This window comes from Semicossyphus pulcher, unplaced genomic scaffold, assembly GCF_022749685.1.
Source record: "Semicossyphus pulcher isolate SPU_LCO1_2020_fin unplaced genomic scaffold, fSemPul1.0.p SCAF_15, whole genome shotgun sequence".
Classification (NCBI taxonomy): domain Eukaryota; kingdom Metazoa; phylum Chordata; class Actinopteri; order Labriformes; family Labridae; genus Semicossyphus; species Semicossyphus pulcher.
Genome location: NW_027211659.1, coordinates 20,113,978 through 20,131,067, shown reverse-complemented (window position 1 = coordinate 20,131,067; position 17,090 = coordinate 20,113,978). Strand labels below are relative to the sequence as shown.

At 37.9% G+C, this 17,090-nt stretch overlaps 1 protein-coding gene across 1 annotated transcript in view; it reads left to right on the top strand.

Moving 5' to 3' along the window:
• Positions 1-12,746, top strand: part of lrp1bb (low density lipoprotein receptor-related protein 1Bb) — a 274,477-nt gene extending 261,731 nt beyond the window's left edge. The window contains exons 84-92 of the mRNA XM_069662704.1: positions 1,261-1,422; positions 1,969-2,143; positions 2,495-2,599; positions 6,059-6,172; positions 8,224-8,300; positions 9,059-9,149; positions 9,465-9,615; positions 10,499-10,573; positions 11,564-12,746. Coding sequence (XP_069518805.1) covers positions 1,261-1,422; positions 1,969-2,143; positions 2,495-2,599; positions 6,059-6,172; positions 8,224-8,300; positions 9,059-9,149; positions 9,465-9,615; positions 10,499-10,573; positions 11,564-11,704 — 1,091 coding nt within the window. The 3' untranslated portion in view covers positions 11,705-12,746. The remainder of the gene's footprint in view (positions 1-1,260; positions 1,423-1,968; positions 2,144-2,494; positions 2,600-6,058; positions 6,173-8,223; positions 8,301-9,058; positions 9,150-9,464; positions 9,616-10,498; positions 10,574-11,563) is intronic.
• Positions 12,747-17,090: the final 4,344 nt, after the last annotated feature.

Here is a 17,090-nt window from a genome sequence, read left to right as displayed (position 1 = left end):
AGTACATTTTAATCTTGTCAAGTACATTTTAATCTTGTCAGTTAACCGTTAATTTAGCGTTAAGAGTGTCGGTTAACCGGTCAAATGCACACCCCTAATACTGACTGCATACCAAAGCTGATAAGCTTACCATATCAGGTACTGATCTGATCCACCAGAATCTTGATTGTGAAACATCTTTTGGGTTGTAGGTGTCATCAAGGATAAATATTCACACATCATCATGAATTTATCTATTCTATTGTAAATTTATTTTATTCAAACCAACTTTGGGTTGACTTGCAGTTTACTGAGAGGTTTTACTGGTTCACTTGTGTTTGATCCACTATCGGCAAATTGTTTAAGGGGAGGGGAGATAACATAGCTTGTAGTATGGTGGTCTTTCGCTGAAGTTTGTTATATAGGAATATAGAAAACAATTTAAAAACTGGAACATTTTTAAATATTAAAAAAAGAACATTAGGTCAAACCTCTGCTCCCTCATGTTGAAGCTGCTTGAGGCCGTTCCTGATTAGGATGCTTCGAAACACCTCCCTCCCTGTTAGAGATATTCCAGACATGTCTGACTTGGAAAAAAAGTGTGGGCAGACCCTGAACACACTGGATAGATTATATGCATATTGTGTCTGGCCCAAGAGCGATTTGGGATCCCCTAGATGGACCTGGAGGACATAACTCTGGAGAAGGGCAACAAGGCTTCTCTCATTGGTGCCAATCTGCAGTCACCTTGACCCATATGTGTCTAAAAGTGATGGATGTAAAGATGGATCTTTGCCTTTTCTCTCATCAAAGTACTGGATATTTTTTCCTGCATCTATTCACCACCTGTCTTGGTGACTGTGGGAGTATAATTTCCATGCTTCATGTATATATGATTGACAGATTGATGGTTTATGTTACATTTAAGCTGACCCGAAGTGGTTGTATTTGATAGATAACTATCTAACTATCTAAGCTAACATAACCTGTCAGTAAAGGGAAATGTTCTTTTTACAGAAAGGGTCAAATATTTAAAACAAATGGGGCAAAAAGCCATAAGCACCTTAGAGAACTAACAGCAGCAGGAAAGTGAATGAGTGACATGTCAATCAGTGCAAGTCAATGATAGCTTTCAGAAAACAATGTTGGTCTACACCACAGAGGATTCAACAGGATTATAACAAGATTATCTACACAAACAATTCTTAAGAGTAGGATCAATGCTTTGTAGGTTTCTGTCTTTTCAAGCTCTTTTTATCTTTCCTTTCTTTCTTTGACCAGGTAAGCCTACATGCCGCTGTCCTGTTGGTTTCTCAGGACCTTTCTGTGAGAGGAGGATTTGTGACAACTACTGTTTAAATGGGGGAACATGCGACGTCACTCATGGGAACCAGCCAGTCTGCCGCTGTATGGCAGAATATACTGGGGACCGTTGTCTTTACCGTGAGTTCTTCAAACATTAGCTGGCAGCAAACAAAGCAAATGCACTTGGCCATAATTCATATGATTGACATCAGCCTTTAAAGCCTCGTCGCAAAAACAATCATAACAAAGCAACGATTTAAATTCAGTTATAATGCATTAAATCCATAGAACTAAGCAGTTCACAAACAGAGTGGAACAAAAACAACCCCTTAGAGTATCTTCTTTGTACAAACACCACATTTGCATCTCTTTACAGATAAAGAAAGTCAAAGTACTACAATCAAACAACCTTTGGGTGTTTCTGTGCTGAAGTGATAATGTATTTTCTTTTGCATTGCTTTTTCATAATTGTTTGTGGGGAAAACAATTTAAACTGAACATCATTAGTATATCCCTACTATAGACTACCCAAGGGGTGGTATGTTCTCATGTGTGGCTAAGATTCCATTTGATGTGGATAATTAAGTCCCATTACAGCTATGTACAATTCCAATCAGATCAACTTAAACTATGTTTCCAGTTTCTCATTAAGCACTACCCTCTCTCTCTTTGAATGTGGAACAGACATCTGTCATCACTACTGTGTGAACTCCAAGGCGTGCACGCTATCCAGCAGTGGCTATGTGGAGTGTGTGTGTCCTGCCCGGTTTGAGGGAAACAAGTGCGAGATGGACAAGTGTCTTCGATGTCACGGAGCTCCATGCCTCATTAACGAGGAAACAGGAGATGTGGTTTGCAAGTAAGTTCTTTGAGTCTGCTCACTCTTGCCCCTCATCCATTTTGTAATGTTAGGGTTTTAAAGTCCTCTTTGTTTATGGAAGATAATTAGTTCCATGGTGTATTATCCACTCTTACTTGCTGTATCCTAAGGCTGCAGGCTTCAAGAATTGATTTTACTAAAATTGAAAATTGTATTGGGAAAAACGGACTACAGTACAGATCTGGTTATGTCAGTGGATTAAAAGCCAGGTGAAGTGTCCTTGTTTTATAAAGTATTTAAATCATGACAGAACCACTACTAATTTTATGCTCCTTGTAAAAGTATAGTTTCTTGCTTCTCGCTAGAATCCATTATTTCTTCACCCTCCAGTTGTACAAATGGCAGAATAGCACCGAGCTGTCAGCTGTGTGACGGATATTGCTACAATGGAGGCACCTGTCACCTGGACCCCGACACCAGCCTGCCTTTCTGTCAGTAAGTCACTGCTTAATGGGTGAAGGAAAGTGGGGAAAAATTGAATGTTCTCCACTATCATTCACACTCTTATTGTTTCCATCCAAATGCTGGCTCTGTGCCCCAGAAAGCCTGGCCTTAGATCACCGAGGGGTACCATTTTCCTGTGTGGTGAACAGTGCAAGATAGATGTCTTCCTTTGGAAAGAAATCCTTAAGTTGAGGGACGGTTTGATGTCAATATGTTGAAGGCATGGCACAGCAGGGGGCTGAGTGCCAGTACACCATCTTGCACTGTTTGACACCTCACTGTGGCTTAAGGTTTTTAGGCAGATAAGAAACCCATTCAAGTCTGCCATTCTGAACACATCACACTGTTCCTCCTTGCAGTTAAGAAAATGATGTCAGGCCTCTCTGACACTCTTCAATAGTAGCTTTTAGATGTTTGCTCGCTAAAAAAAAAAGAAGCTGAGGTATGTGTCAGTAGAACATGCCATGAGATTCAATGTCAGAAACTTGTAACAAAGAAAAGCTTGACTGGCGGATGCAAGGAAATCATTGTGAAACACTTCTGAAAGCGCTGCCATGGATTAATACCACCTCAGCTATAATCACATGCACTGCTGTATTAAAAATATCTTCAAGGAGGAAATTGGAAATCCATTTCAAAAGCCAACTCTCTATTTTTTAAACTGCCCATTGTCCAACATAGTAAAATGGAAATTTGCGGTCATCACTCACAAATTCCAGGGGATAAAATCAATTTCTATGCAAATGATCCCATCGTAGTCCATGAGGTTAACAGATTCTGATAATGTGCTTTATTGTTTGCTGCAAAGAACAGAGATTATGTGAGATGATGGATATGTCTGTGTTAAGAAATCCTAATGTTTGACCTTAATACTCTGAGTAAATGTATATTTCATATAGCCTTCCCAAAGCGGAAACCTTGCAGAGCGGAGCTGCTTCATTTGTAAAGATAATCCATGCATTGAACACAACGTTTGAGGAGATTTCCGTTATGCATGAGTACTGCAATAAAGATATGAGTGGCATGGTTAACATTCAAGTCCTTGCAATCATATGAGCTAGGCTGGGTAATAAGCCTGTCAAATCATTTCATTTAACCTGCATATAATGATTTGAACAAAGTCCTACCTGCCTTTATACCCAACTACCTGCCTACCTTAAGGGACTAGCTCACTAGACTCAGCTATAAAATAAACATTTTCATTATTGTTGGTTCTATTTGGTTATTTGAAAAGTATTATATCATTATTAACATCATTATGCGGATGATACATTTCTGTATTGCCTTTCTGATACTGTAAAGTTAGCCCCTGAAATCAATGCATCCTGTATGAAAGGTTGGGTGGACATTTCTAGCAGTAGGATAAGATAAGCAGTTGTTTCTGTTTATATATAGACCCCTTATTGGCAACCTCCCAACATATGTCACTTTCCTATTAAACTTGTCCCATACTCATATTCTGATTCTATCAAGTGATTGGCTAGTGCTCAAAGTCAAGCGCGCAAACTCAATTGGGAATTAGTTTTTGTGCACTCATGCAAACCTCAGGAGTGTTTAACATCACACATTAAAACTTTAAACAATAGTCCCCTTAGAGCAATTCAAAATCTTACACTGATTTTAACAGTGCTCTTCTATTCTGTTAGTTAGTTTATTCTTGTTACTTCAAATCTCGTTGTGTTTGTGTGTATGTAGTTATTCTTTGTTAATGCTGTAAATGGCAGAGAAGGGTAGTTGGGTACAGTAAGCAGTGACAGCTAAGACTAAGATGCACCCTTCTTCAAATGCACTCTAATGAACTCCATTTGTAGTCTGGCAATGTGGGTTCAGAGGTTTAAGAAAGCATCTTTGGAGGGAGGCCTGAAGCCAAGGGCTGGGATTTTTTTGGTTTGATACTTCTAAAAGCTATTTTACTGTACTTTGTTTCTCCAAAGTTGCCTATCCCTAGCATTGACCTAGAATTATTTGAATCGTATTTTAAAAAACATTTAATCAATACAATAGATCTTTTTTTCCCTCGAAATTGCATACAATCCCAGTCCTTCAATTACTGCCTCGGCTAGTTGGGTCAATTAACTAACATCAGGCAGCAGTAAACTACAATAATATTTTATATCTGAAGCATTACTTACCTGGGCTGAGAAGCTCTTTGGAATCTTTGGATTACATGCTCACAATATCAGAGGAATGTTTTTTTTCCTCAGCTTCCAAAGATGTTCTTGGTGGGGTACAGTGTACTTGTCACTTTGACATGTCTGCCATCTATTCTAGAGCTCTTAAAGGGAGTCTTTACAGAATTGGCAAACAATACACTCCCATTCAAAAGTTTGGACACATTTTCTCATACAAGTAAATGGGAAAGTTGGTCCAAACTTTTGACTGGTAGTGTATGTTCTCAACCGAGTAATCTGATTGGACAAGAGACATTCCAGGAGTGCTGATACTATAGAACAACTTCTCTGGGACTTTTCACTGTGTGTATCAATCTACCTCAGACACATTTTCTAAATACTGTTCATTTAAATTACAGCAGACAGCGTATGTCTACATTAATTGAGCTGGTACCACTGAATCACACAGAGGTCTGTGGCCTTGTGCATATGGCCAAATCAAGTGATGATTTTCAGTAAATCACTCCCTCTTGTGATACTGCTTAAGTATACAATTGACCTCAGTTCGAATAGGTTCCATATTCATCTCAAGGTTTTATTTTGACAGTGACAGTTTGGTTTAGTAAGAGATGTCCAAAATCTCTCTTTTACATGTTTGACAATCTTTCACTTTTAACAAGTTTCAATAATTTCCAATATTGGTTTAGAGCATTTGAAACAATTTACTTAAGGTTCCTCAGGTATACAGTAATAAATTATTATCACCTACAGCATTAAAAAAAGTCACCATTTTTTTCCCCAAAGCAGTTTTCCATGGACACGTCTCTTTTGTCGTACCTTGACTTTCAGCCCTCACAGTTCTATTGGTTTATTGGAAATGGTGTTTCCAATGGAAATTGTGTTTCCTAAATGTACATGTATGGTTGTATTTCTAAAACATCTTGCTCATTTTGTTATTCCCAGCTATTTGGAATATTTTTTTGTATAATTATTGTATGATTTTTTTTGTGTAATCAGTTGACAACAAATGTTTGTTTTTGGTCTTTCTTATTGCAATCACATATTTATTGTTTAAGAAAATACACATCTCAGAAGTGAGACCACTAACAGTCTTCTCTTGCAGGTGTTCCTCTCAAACTGTGAGCAGTGAAATTGATTTATTCTCATATTATTTGATTTGCTTATTAACTCGATGCAGACACAACACTGACTTAATACATCTTATGAGCAAAGCTACTGAAAGGGATAAGTGTGTCAGTCTCCAATCATCAAGCAGCCTTCAGTTCAACAATATACATTCTCTGGGCCCTTTTGTCACTCCAAACACAATTTTTTGCAGCTGCACGTCAGGGTTCAAGAACCAACGTTGTGATGAGCTGGCCAACCCCTGCGATTACTTCTGTCAGAATGAGGGGATGTGCACATTAACAGCTCTTAACAAACCACGCTGCAAGTAGGTCCTTCTCACCTCTCCAGCTGTATTCAGAGCCCACTCACCCCCTTTGTCCACACCCCCACCTCAACTCCATCTGGCTCCATTTCAGCCTCAGTCCAGTATGTAGGATGTTTTTCACAGTGCAGCCTTGTAGCAACTTATCATGTAATAAGTGTGAAAAAAGAACTTGTCAAAAGATAATTCCAAATAGGTTAAAAATAGATATTTAAAATAACATGAAAATTGAAGTGCCCAGGGATGATTATTTCACTAGATTTATATCACATTTTATTCCTTTTTGGTAAACTATAGAAATAATTTCAATTATTTTTAGTCACTTGGTTGTGACTTCTATCTGTCCTCAGTAAAGCGTAATATTTGACTTTCACATTGGATTAAACTGTGTTTTGTCACACTTCCCTGGCTACCAGGATGACAGGTCAACGAACTAACAGTGATTAGTAAGCTTGTTAAGTTGTAATCAAACACTGCGTTGCCCTTGGAGCTTTTGCACGTATTGTCACAAGCAACACTAACTGTTGCACTTTTTGTTTTCTGAACAGGAGAGAAAATGTTTTCTCACTCACTCTTTTTTTTTTGTAGTAATAGTATTTTTTAAAGGTAACATTATACCTCATTACCTCAAGACGACTTTATATTAATAATAATAATTTCATGAATGAATACTGGCGAGTAAAGTCATAGGTCGGATAAAGACTGGAAGGGTTGGACAACAGCTGTCCAAAGGTAACAAAAGTGAGAAATACTACTTTGAAAGGAAATAATTTAGCACAAAAGGTCTGTATTATTTTTACTTTGCTTTTTGTACAGATTAAACAAACAAGCTTTAACATGCTAATTAGTAAGATTATGAAGTGTAGTTCAGCAGATTGTGTTACCCTTGGAAAGAGCAGGGCTAGCTTTTTCCCTTGTTTCTACTTTTTGTGCTAAGCTAAGCTAACCAGCTGCTTACTGTACCTTCGAATCTCTAACATACTTTTACTTTAAAAAGGAAGCAAATAGACTATCCCTTTCATAATAGTTTATTATTTTTACCATTAGTGGTAGCATTAGCTGAAACAGCACAGTTTATTAAGACAATAATGTTTTTTTAACTTTAAACCATCCTTCACAAAGAGCTAAATTTGTATTATTTTATTTTGCGCAGTTATTAGCTGAAGTGGCACTTAATACATGATCAGTTGTTGCATGGGTCTGTACCTTTGCTGCCCCTCACTGACACCCATCCACCCATCTCATGCAGTCGTCACCCAACACACAACAATTGGGCGGGGAAACTGTGCATTTGCAACCTGTGCATGATGGAAAATTGAATATGATCGTTTATGTGTATAAATTACTTGGCCGAACATCTCATCAGCAATTGGTGTGTATCTTAAATGACTTTAACACAGGTTGAAAGAAACTCTTTATTTCTTGAGTTATTAGTCTTTTCATGGTTAACGCCTCCCAAAGGAGATAAAAACTCCCTGTTGCCCCTTCTTTTCCATTAAAATTCATGTCAATGTGACTTTTCCTTCAAAGAGTGATTCATTTCCCATATGTAGCCTGATGATTCTGATTCTTAGAGTGCATGTAATTTAGAGTAATTTCATTCTGTTATCATCCAGTCGCACCTACCAGATCACCCATGCTTTACAGACCCATCTGCGTCAGTCGTGTGAAATTAGATATCACCTCCTCTTACAAGGGTCATACATCACGCCCATCGGATCCCATTGGAACACAAATGAGATGACGACTTGTTGTCCCGCTGTCATTCTTTGATTTTTTCCTACACTGAATATTCAACATGTAAATTCACACACACTGTTTATGGACCCACCATGTACATAGTGCCCTTTCTCCAGGTGGTGTTTTGTTTGTGTTGGATCAAAGCACTTCATAGCAAGACTGAATCATAATTTGTTGTATATGTAAGCCACGGTCACATCATACTGTAGTTCATTATATAAAGTTGTTTTCTCAGCTGTCTATTTGCTAGAAAATATTCTAATGGTGGTTTGTTTTTGTTTGTTTTTTTCTTACTATGTTTTGACCTCCTTCAGATGTTCAGCCAATTGGGCAGGAACACAGTGTGAGAGACCGGCCCCTAAAAGCAGCAGATCAGACAATACTAGCGGAGGTGAGTCCAACGAATTTCCTTATTATAAAACCTGACAATTTCCTGTATAAATAAATGTATTCATTATTTTTTACATTGCCCCAGTTACATTTAAATAGAATGATGCTTGATTGTGTGTTCTTCTAAAATCATCACAATTTGAAACATCCACAAATTGTAACAGGAAACTTTAAACTTATTCCAACTCAAGCCACACTTTTGTAGTTGGTCCTGATTGGCACCAAAACTTCCTAATTACTGATATTCATCCAACTTAGCCATTTGCAGTATTTGAAAGGAAAGCCTTTATTCAGCAGGTTTACCTCATTTGAATTAGCGGAGCTGCTGTTCAGATTTCAGTTATGTGACATGTCATGTCTTAAAATGTGTTTCAGTGTACGCTTAAATCTAAAATCTTAAAAAAACAACAACATATAGTTCTGTGTCAGAGCTCTACGTATCAAATAACTTTTGGGATTTATTCCAGTTCTCATTTTCTCGCCAAGACTTTTGCTGGTGTTCAAATGTATGCAACTCTTTGAAAATCTATACCTTTAAATACACACCACTGTGTCGCCTTTATATACCGGACAGCTGTTCTGTAAATGCATTGAATTGTGCAAGCAACCAAGACCAAGGAAAAAATATATATCTTTCAGGATTCTTTGAAACCCCAGTCAGGCATGGTTACATACCATGTGTCACTATCTGAACCAATCTCTGTTCTTTTCAATCATTTCTCATCTCTCCACACCATCTCTCCTCTGTGTGTCTCTCAGGGAGCATAGCTATCATTGTGCCTCTGGTCCTGCTGGTAGTCTTGATTGTGATGGTGGTAGCAGGTGTTTACATCTGCAGACAGAGGCAAAGGTAAGTAAAATAAATCAAGAAATAAAGAGGCTTCTAAGCAGCAACAGATGACTAGTAGGTTCAACATCACACAGCTTTGGAGATATTTGACATCTGTGTTTTATAAATGTAAAGTTTGATTGTTTCAGCATGTTTAGCAGGACACCTTACCTCTACACAAAGCCTTTCATTGTAATTCATCTTTTAGGTTATGTACTCTAAGTATTCCAAACAGTGTAATGCGATTTGTTACGTTGAGCCATGCACAGCTGTACAGCACATTGACCTGTTTGCTGTGTATCATGTTACTGATGGATGGCTCCACACACACCTCAGGGGAAAACGTGTCCAGAGGCAGCCCATGACAAACGGAGGGATAAACGTGGAGATTGGGAACCCGTCATACAACATGTATGAAGTGGACCATGACAACCATGCTGATGCAGGCAGCCTGCTGCGACCCAACTTCACACTAGACCCTCACAAGGTTGGCTTTTCGAAACTGTATGCTAAACTATCAATTGCCAATGACAAACAAGTTCTCAGTTTGAAAAGGAAATGTAATGGCTTAGTTCTTTTTTTGAGGTGTATTGCTGCTACCATTTTCTCATTTATACCAAAAAAAGTTCCTTGTTTTGACAAGAAATTATTTTACATGTTGTCTCTATTATTTCTTAGGGTTTTTTCGCCAGTATATTACAAGCATAGCAGCAACCTGGGCCTAAGCATTTATGGATTTTGTGTGTGTATTTTTTTAAGCCACCTAAACCTACTCAGTTACTACTGCCGTAAATGGTTAAATGTACTTCCAATATTTCCAACAAATCCCAATTCTAGACTATTTTCCTCCTTTATAAAAATTATTTTGTGTTGGGTTCTTGTTGCAATAACTATCACAATGTGATATCTAGCATTAGGATAAAACAAATGGAATGTACAGCTGCCATGAACCAGGAGGACTTTTCATCTGGCTGGTGATTTATTCTGTTTGTGGCCTTCAACCTTACACTAACGCTCAGCATATCAAATGAATCATAACACCTTTACTGATATTGTTATCTAGCTCACCTGCTAGAGCTTTAAACCGAATGCTATTGCTTCTTTGCCTGCCATCTTTGACATTTGCTATTGTTAGTCCAATCAGGACTGATTTTCAACAGAAGCATGTCGTCTTGAATCTAAACTAGCTTCTGTATTCTGTGTGTTCTACACTACAATTCTCTACTTGCAGACTTCCATGCAGTTTTATGCCCCACTGGACTTTGTTTATTCAGGAAAATGAACATGCTTTATTATGTGTTGAACATCTCGGTGTTAACAGTGAATTTAAGTTTCCCCTGTAAACAGAAGGAGTGCTTGTTGTTTTGCAGGGCTGGTGTGTAAAATCCAGTGACCCTCACACCTTGGGCATGAATTCTGTGCCCAAGGAAGTAATCCCTGGACAGGTGAATTTCCCAAACATCTTTTTATGTCATTCTCAAGAAATAAATCATTGTCATGTAGTCATGCAGTCTTCACTTTGCAGGTACCTAGAAAGCATTCCAAACAAGTGTTTTGTAAGATGTCTGAAGTGGAATTTTCTCATGGTGTGAGGAAAGTTGTGACAGAAAAAGCTAATAAAGCTACTATTGTTTGACTTTAGACTTTAGGCAGAAAACAAAACTGTGCTTGCACGGCTGTATGTTTGAATTGGCTTCATTCTGCATGTTGCTGTCTGTTACTGTGCTGTTGCTATCTGCTTTACAGTATGCATGAGTATCTCTCTGTGCTTTTCTTTGTAGCAAGTTTAAACTCAGCTTTAAACCCACTTAGTCAAAGTTTGAAAATCACAGTGAACTTTATTTAAAGCTGCACTAATCAATATTTTCTTGTATAAACATAAATTCAAATGGCCCTGTGAGATTTGAAACAGCAGTTACTTGTAGTGATGAAATCATCACGTAACTCAGCTTGTCCTTTCACCTTTATGAAGGGTTTTGCTGTATTTTAGATCCTTGTGGTGGTTTTATGCAAACTCAAACTCAAACTCTGCTCTTATTAAGCTTGTTTTCAGAGGCAGCAAGCAGCTGTTTTCATCAAACAAGCCCTGAAAAAAAACTGATTTTACAGTATGTTACTTTAGAGCAGGTATGTTTCTCAAGATTTGGTGGAGACCAAAACTCAGACCCAGAATTCATATGGATTACATTCATCAGTGCATAAAACATGACATGTACAGTATATTGTTTCGTTTCTGAGGGATCTGATTAATTTAGGCACTACAACTTTTGAAGATTAACCGTCAGATTTTGTGTTCTCAGCTTGTTCCACTGACACCAAGTGCCCCAAAATCCGTGAATGCACATTTAAAACTCTCACTGTAGTAGGAATTTATGTAAATAAATTCATATAATATTCATATAATAATATATTTTCCATCATTTTCCTTTCTCCAGCCCATGAACTACTCCAATCCAGTGTATGCAAAGATATATATCGACGGGCAAAACTGCCGGAAGCCAGTCATCAGTATTGACGAGAGGAGAGAGCTACTCCCAAAGAAACTAGAGGGGACAATTCATGAAACCGCCGCATAGCCTAACTTTACACTTTGTACTTCTTTTTTTACCACAGTGTACAATGTATAATACAAAGAAGGAAATTCCTTTCTATTTCCTATGAGGCTCTTAGGTTTTGCTGGTTAGCATCAGCATAATGTCCTTGTTGGTGTGCTGAAGAGTTTTATTTTCCATTCAATGTTTGCTTTCTAATGTTTGTCAAACATAAGTTATACAGTGCTACACTGTGTACTCTATGACACTGAAGTAAAGCTGCTGATTTGCAAAAACTTTATTAACACCATAAGCCACACTTGTGCACAGTTTAAAACTTAAAATGCAGTGCTAAATTTGTACCCATAACTGTTTCTAGTTTAAGTGGAATAAGGACGCTGTGTCGTTTTTGTGAAGGCAATGAAAGCAGGTTGGCTCAATTTTTCTGAACAAATGTAAGTATGATAGAGATGGGGGGAGTTGGTTATTTCTAAGGCTTTTTCTTTTTTTAATATATGCCATATAATGAACGGACCACGGAGCTTCACAACTGAAGATGTGAAGCCTGATAATTTCAAGTTATTGTCTTTTTTTTTAATATTCTGACTGGATTTCCAGTGAAGGCCATATCAACATGATCTTTTCTCACGCAGTATGTTACTCCATAGGTCTTCTGTCTTTTATATTTCCACCGATTTCAAGCTCCATCTTCCTTGTTTTGACAGTAATATACCACATGAACTTATCTTTTGATGAAAGAGATTGAAGCCCACCTTGAATGTTCTCCGATCAGATTCCCAGATCCTGTACTGTACACTGAAAAGACAGATACTGAATACCATATTTTTCTAGGTCTCATATGTCAACAGATGGTAAAGATGTAGACAAGGAAGAGATTTACCACAGATACAAAAAGGTTATGAAGAGTTATTATAAAACACATCTGTTATTTCAGAAAGGGAGATGATAAATATAAGAAATTTTATAATTTTGTATTTGATTTGTATGTTGTTTGGCTGCTTGTATTTTGAAGAAATGTAATAAATGTAAGTAATTTTATATAAAATGTAAATCGATATTGAATAAAGGGGGCTTATTTCCACTTTGTGTCCTTTTCTTAGACCACGGCTGATCACAACATACCTTATCGTTTTTATCCCAAGTGGTTTAAACTATCCAGTATAGTCCTATAATAGAACTGTATGTTAAAGTGACAGTATGTGTGCTGTCCAATCTGCCTATTCAACCAGGGATCAAACAGCAGAGTTGTTATATTTCCATAGTTCACATAGCCACTGACCTGATAAGCCTTACTTGCTGTGCAAAGGGAGGTGGCTGATGGGAGATTATTGCCCTCCTTGTGTGTGCAGGAAGGCCACACCATTCATTACCTGGTGGTGGGGACACAGCAACAGAGCCACCTGCTGAATGATAATTCAGTCTCCTTTCACTTTACTTACAATGGCTGTCTCTCCACACTCTTCACCTCCTCCCTCACCATGGCAACCAGAGGAGGCAGTGGCACTCCTGCCCGTTCTCCATCTGTCTGTGCTATCGTGGATCTGTGTGGATCTGCCAGCACACCCAGCCTACCACATTGGATGATGGTACAAATAGGTCCAAGTGTTTCCAGCTTCCTAATTGTCCTCCAGTGTAAACCTTTGTGGCAATGAAAAAGCTAGTCGAAAGTCTGGAATGAAAAAAAATAAATCCATGTTAATGTTTTTATGGATTCAACCATTATATATATAAATATGTATTAAAATAACTTAAATTACACTACACATTTAAATAATTTTTCCTTCAGATATTTTTAAATCAATAAATGTATATTCTGTTTTTTCTTACAGTCCTTAACTATGGTTGCTATTAGCGCTCAATCTCATTAGTGTGAGAGCTGGCACTACTGGCCTGTAATTCTTGAAAAGACGTACTATAACATTCATATTTCTCAACTTATTTCAATGCGTTTCTTAACATTAAAGGGTCAATACATTGTGGAGAATAAATGTATCCCATGGTATATAATTCTATTGACGTCCTTACAACATAACTGCACATGCATTCAAGTTTTTACACTGTAAAATGGATTTCTTCTGTTAACATCCTAACGGTTTTGTCTTTTCTCGGTCAGAAAACAGCTCATTCAATTTGAAATACTGGAAGAAAATCATAATTGTTCCTGTTAGTGCAAATAATTGACCATCATTTCGAAGCCTGTCTTCTCTCTATATTTATTTTGTCAGTTGGAGGATACAGATATATTTCAAGCTAGACAAGAGGAGAGACAATAACTGACAAGAATTATGAAATAAGATAAGCCTTTATGTTCGCAGAGGGAAAATTTTGGTAAGCTCAAATAAAGAAAAATGATACACAGACGTACGGACAGACAGACAAACCTGTCAGGAGGAATACATTAAAGGAGAGAAACTGTCATTTCCTGTTGCCAGTAGGTGGCAGTATCACTAAATATTGTCTTTAGGCAGATATGTGAAGTTTAGGAGAGATTTGACAAAATAACTTTGATAGCGAGATATTAAACTCATTATCTTTTATGTTCAAATGTTACAATTTCATTTAGCAATAGCTTTTTCCAACATACATCTGAGGGTTAACACAACACAAGCAACGATCAACACAGGAGGGAACAAAGTCAGGAACAAACAGCTTCAAGTGAGATCGGACTCAGGTGTCGGCAGACAGTGCACAGGGTGTTATTTTTTAATGTTTTAATCATCATCATCAACAACATCAGGTCATCATCATCAATATCCTTAAGTGCAGAGGTGTTCATGGAAGAGCTGGGTCTTCAGGTGGAAAGGGACCCTGCGGACCAAATGGAGTTTGGTAGCTCATTCCACCACCAAGGGAGATCCTGGAATAATTTTGGCTGCGTAACATCATTACATTAACAAATAAGTTTGTAGAATCTGGAAGAAAACAGACTGAAAGGTTATGAAAATGAAATTATGGTTGCAGTGCGATACAAAGTGTATTTTTTCTTGAAGAAACTCTTAGGTTTCAGATGTCAGTGTTTCCCATTAGCTCCTAAAAATATCAAAAGTATCAACCTGAAAGCCTTTTAAAAGATAATTAAAGACTAAATATCAAACCATTCTGTCTCTTTGTTAGTCACAGTAAAGCTCTGCTCTGTATTTTTATTTGAGATTGTTCCGGGTCCCCTGATATAACACTGCTAGATTTTAGTGGTTGATTACAATGTTTTACAAACACGATCTTTATCTGCAGTACTTTGCTCCCATAGCTGCCAATGGCTGTGCAGCCTCCTGCAGTCATGCAGGGACATACTTCACAAAATTAATCTCTCCAATATATAATGCAACACTAACAGCTCTTTGCCCACGATACAAGATAGGCAGACAGGGAGCAAAAGAAACCAACTGTTACCTTACTTACCCCTTACCAATAGGGGTTCTCTCTTCCAAATTATCCAGCCAATTAACTATCCATTTATGAAATTAAATCACACACTTTAGGACACTCTATCTTGGAAATATGCATAAAGATGATTGTATATTCACACAATCCATGTTAACCCCAATCTATCTTTTTACCGTCTGGCGATCTCCAACCACCGGACTTTAAGTTCAACCACGTTGAGCTATTACTTTTTTAACTTTGGTGAATCAAAGTTGCCCACTTTGATGGAAATTTGGGGGGATTTGAGATTGGAAATTCAAGGTTAAAAACAACTTTGTGCAATTGAGAGAATTTTGGACACTTGGAACACTTGAAAAACGAGAATAATTTGGGATCTGTAATCTGTTCTTATATGATCATCTCTGTATTTTTGGTAGTGTTAACTTCACCCTGTTAATCTAAGATGGTATATGCTGAGTAAATGAGGGTAGTGTTAAGCGATGTTGGGACAAATGTAACGGTTACTTATGAGGTTTATTGACATTCACCCTGAGCTTTTCAAAAGTCTTCAACTAATCATGACCTCCAGCTCAGCAGTGATGGAACTCGGCTGCTTAGGGAAAAGAGAGGACAGGACTGCCTGCCCCGCTCACTCAGCCCCTAAAGTGCATCAAAAGAAGAGAAAAACTGAAATTTGAAAAGTAGTCCAGAACAAAGAGATGCCTGGTACTCGCTTCCCCTCACCTTGCCTATTGATTTATTGTCTCTTTTCCACTTAGCAAGCATCACCATTCTCCTGCATAAACATCTGAAAAACCCACAGGGCTCATCTCTCGGACAGAATCAATAACAGCAGGAGTCGTATTCACATTATAAACAACAGCTCCTGCATACTCATGTTGTAGCCTGCACCGGTGAATGCTGCTTATCTCTCAGTGTGCGGCAAGACGGAGAGTCTGTAAGCAGGACTTAAAGAGAGTGTATACTGTGACTATGAGAGGAAGAATGGTTTAATGCAATCTTACCTCGTGTTTCATTTGTTTTCCACCTAAATTTGCAATCCTGCAATACACTTGTAGAGACGACAGCATTACTCAACTCTTTATGTTTAATATAGAAAAAGTTGGCACAGACTTAAAACGCACAAGTTTTTGATATTATCTAACTGATCACAATCTGTCCCTACCCTTGTGTTTTTTTCTCTAAATCCAATCACAGACTGGACAGTGAGTAAACTCTGGACTGTGATGTCTGGTGTGACAGTCATGCAATTCATCCATCCCAACTACTTCCTTCTGAGTCCAGCGTTGCACATAAATAAACTGTTTCATTCAGGGGAAGAAACCGTGTCTGTGACTAACTTACAAACATAATTTCCAGGAGACTGCATTGGTGCAGGAGAACTGATGTAATTAGCGCCGCTATGTAAACAGAGGTTGATGTTTGACAGACTGCGGGAGCTCTCATTTTCTCCCAGCTGTGCTTCACTATATTTTCTATTTTACAAAACATATCAGAAAATTATAGAAATTTGCCCCGAAATGCAAAAGAAGTAAATTTCAAAACAATTGACAAAATAAATTAAAACAAAGTTTTATAGGGAAAGTAATATTTTTATAGTGATCATCTCTAAGATTTTCAATGTAATAAATGTCTGTTAAGTCATTATCTTTCGCCAAATGAGATAACACAATGGTGATTGAGCCTATGACCCACTGATGAAAGCCTTTGCATTTGCAGAATTTCGGTTGGGTGTCTGGTTTTACGCGGAAAAAAACGGCGCCCAGTTAGTGACGTGTTTTCCGTCACCCAGCAGAGAGGGTAGGTGGAGCTAAGTGGCTGCATTTCCGGTAATCTACTATGGCTGAACAAACAAAGAAAAGATCGATGACTACAGATACAACTTCAAAAATAAGTGAAAATCCAAAGAAAAATAAACAAATTTGACACTCAGATGAAGGCAAACAGCCTAAAAAGGAAACCGACAGTCAGTGAGGAAAATCAAGAGTTACAACCGGAGCCAACCATGGACGTCACACATGCGTGC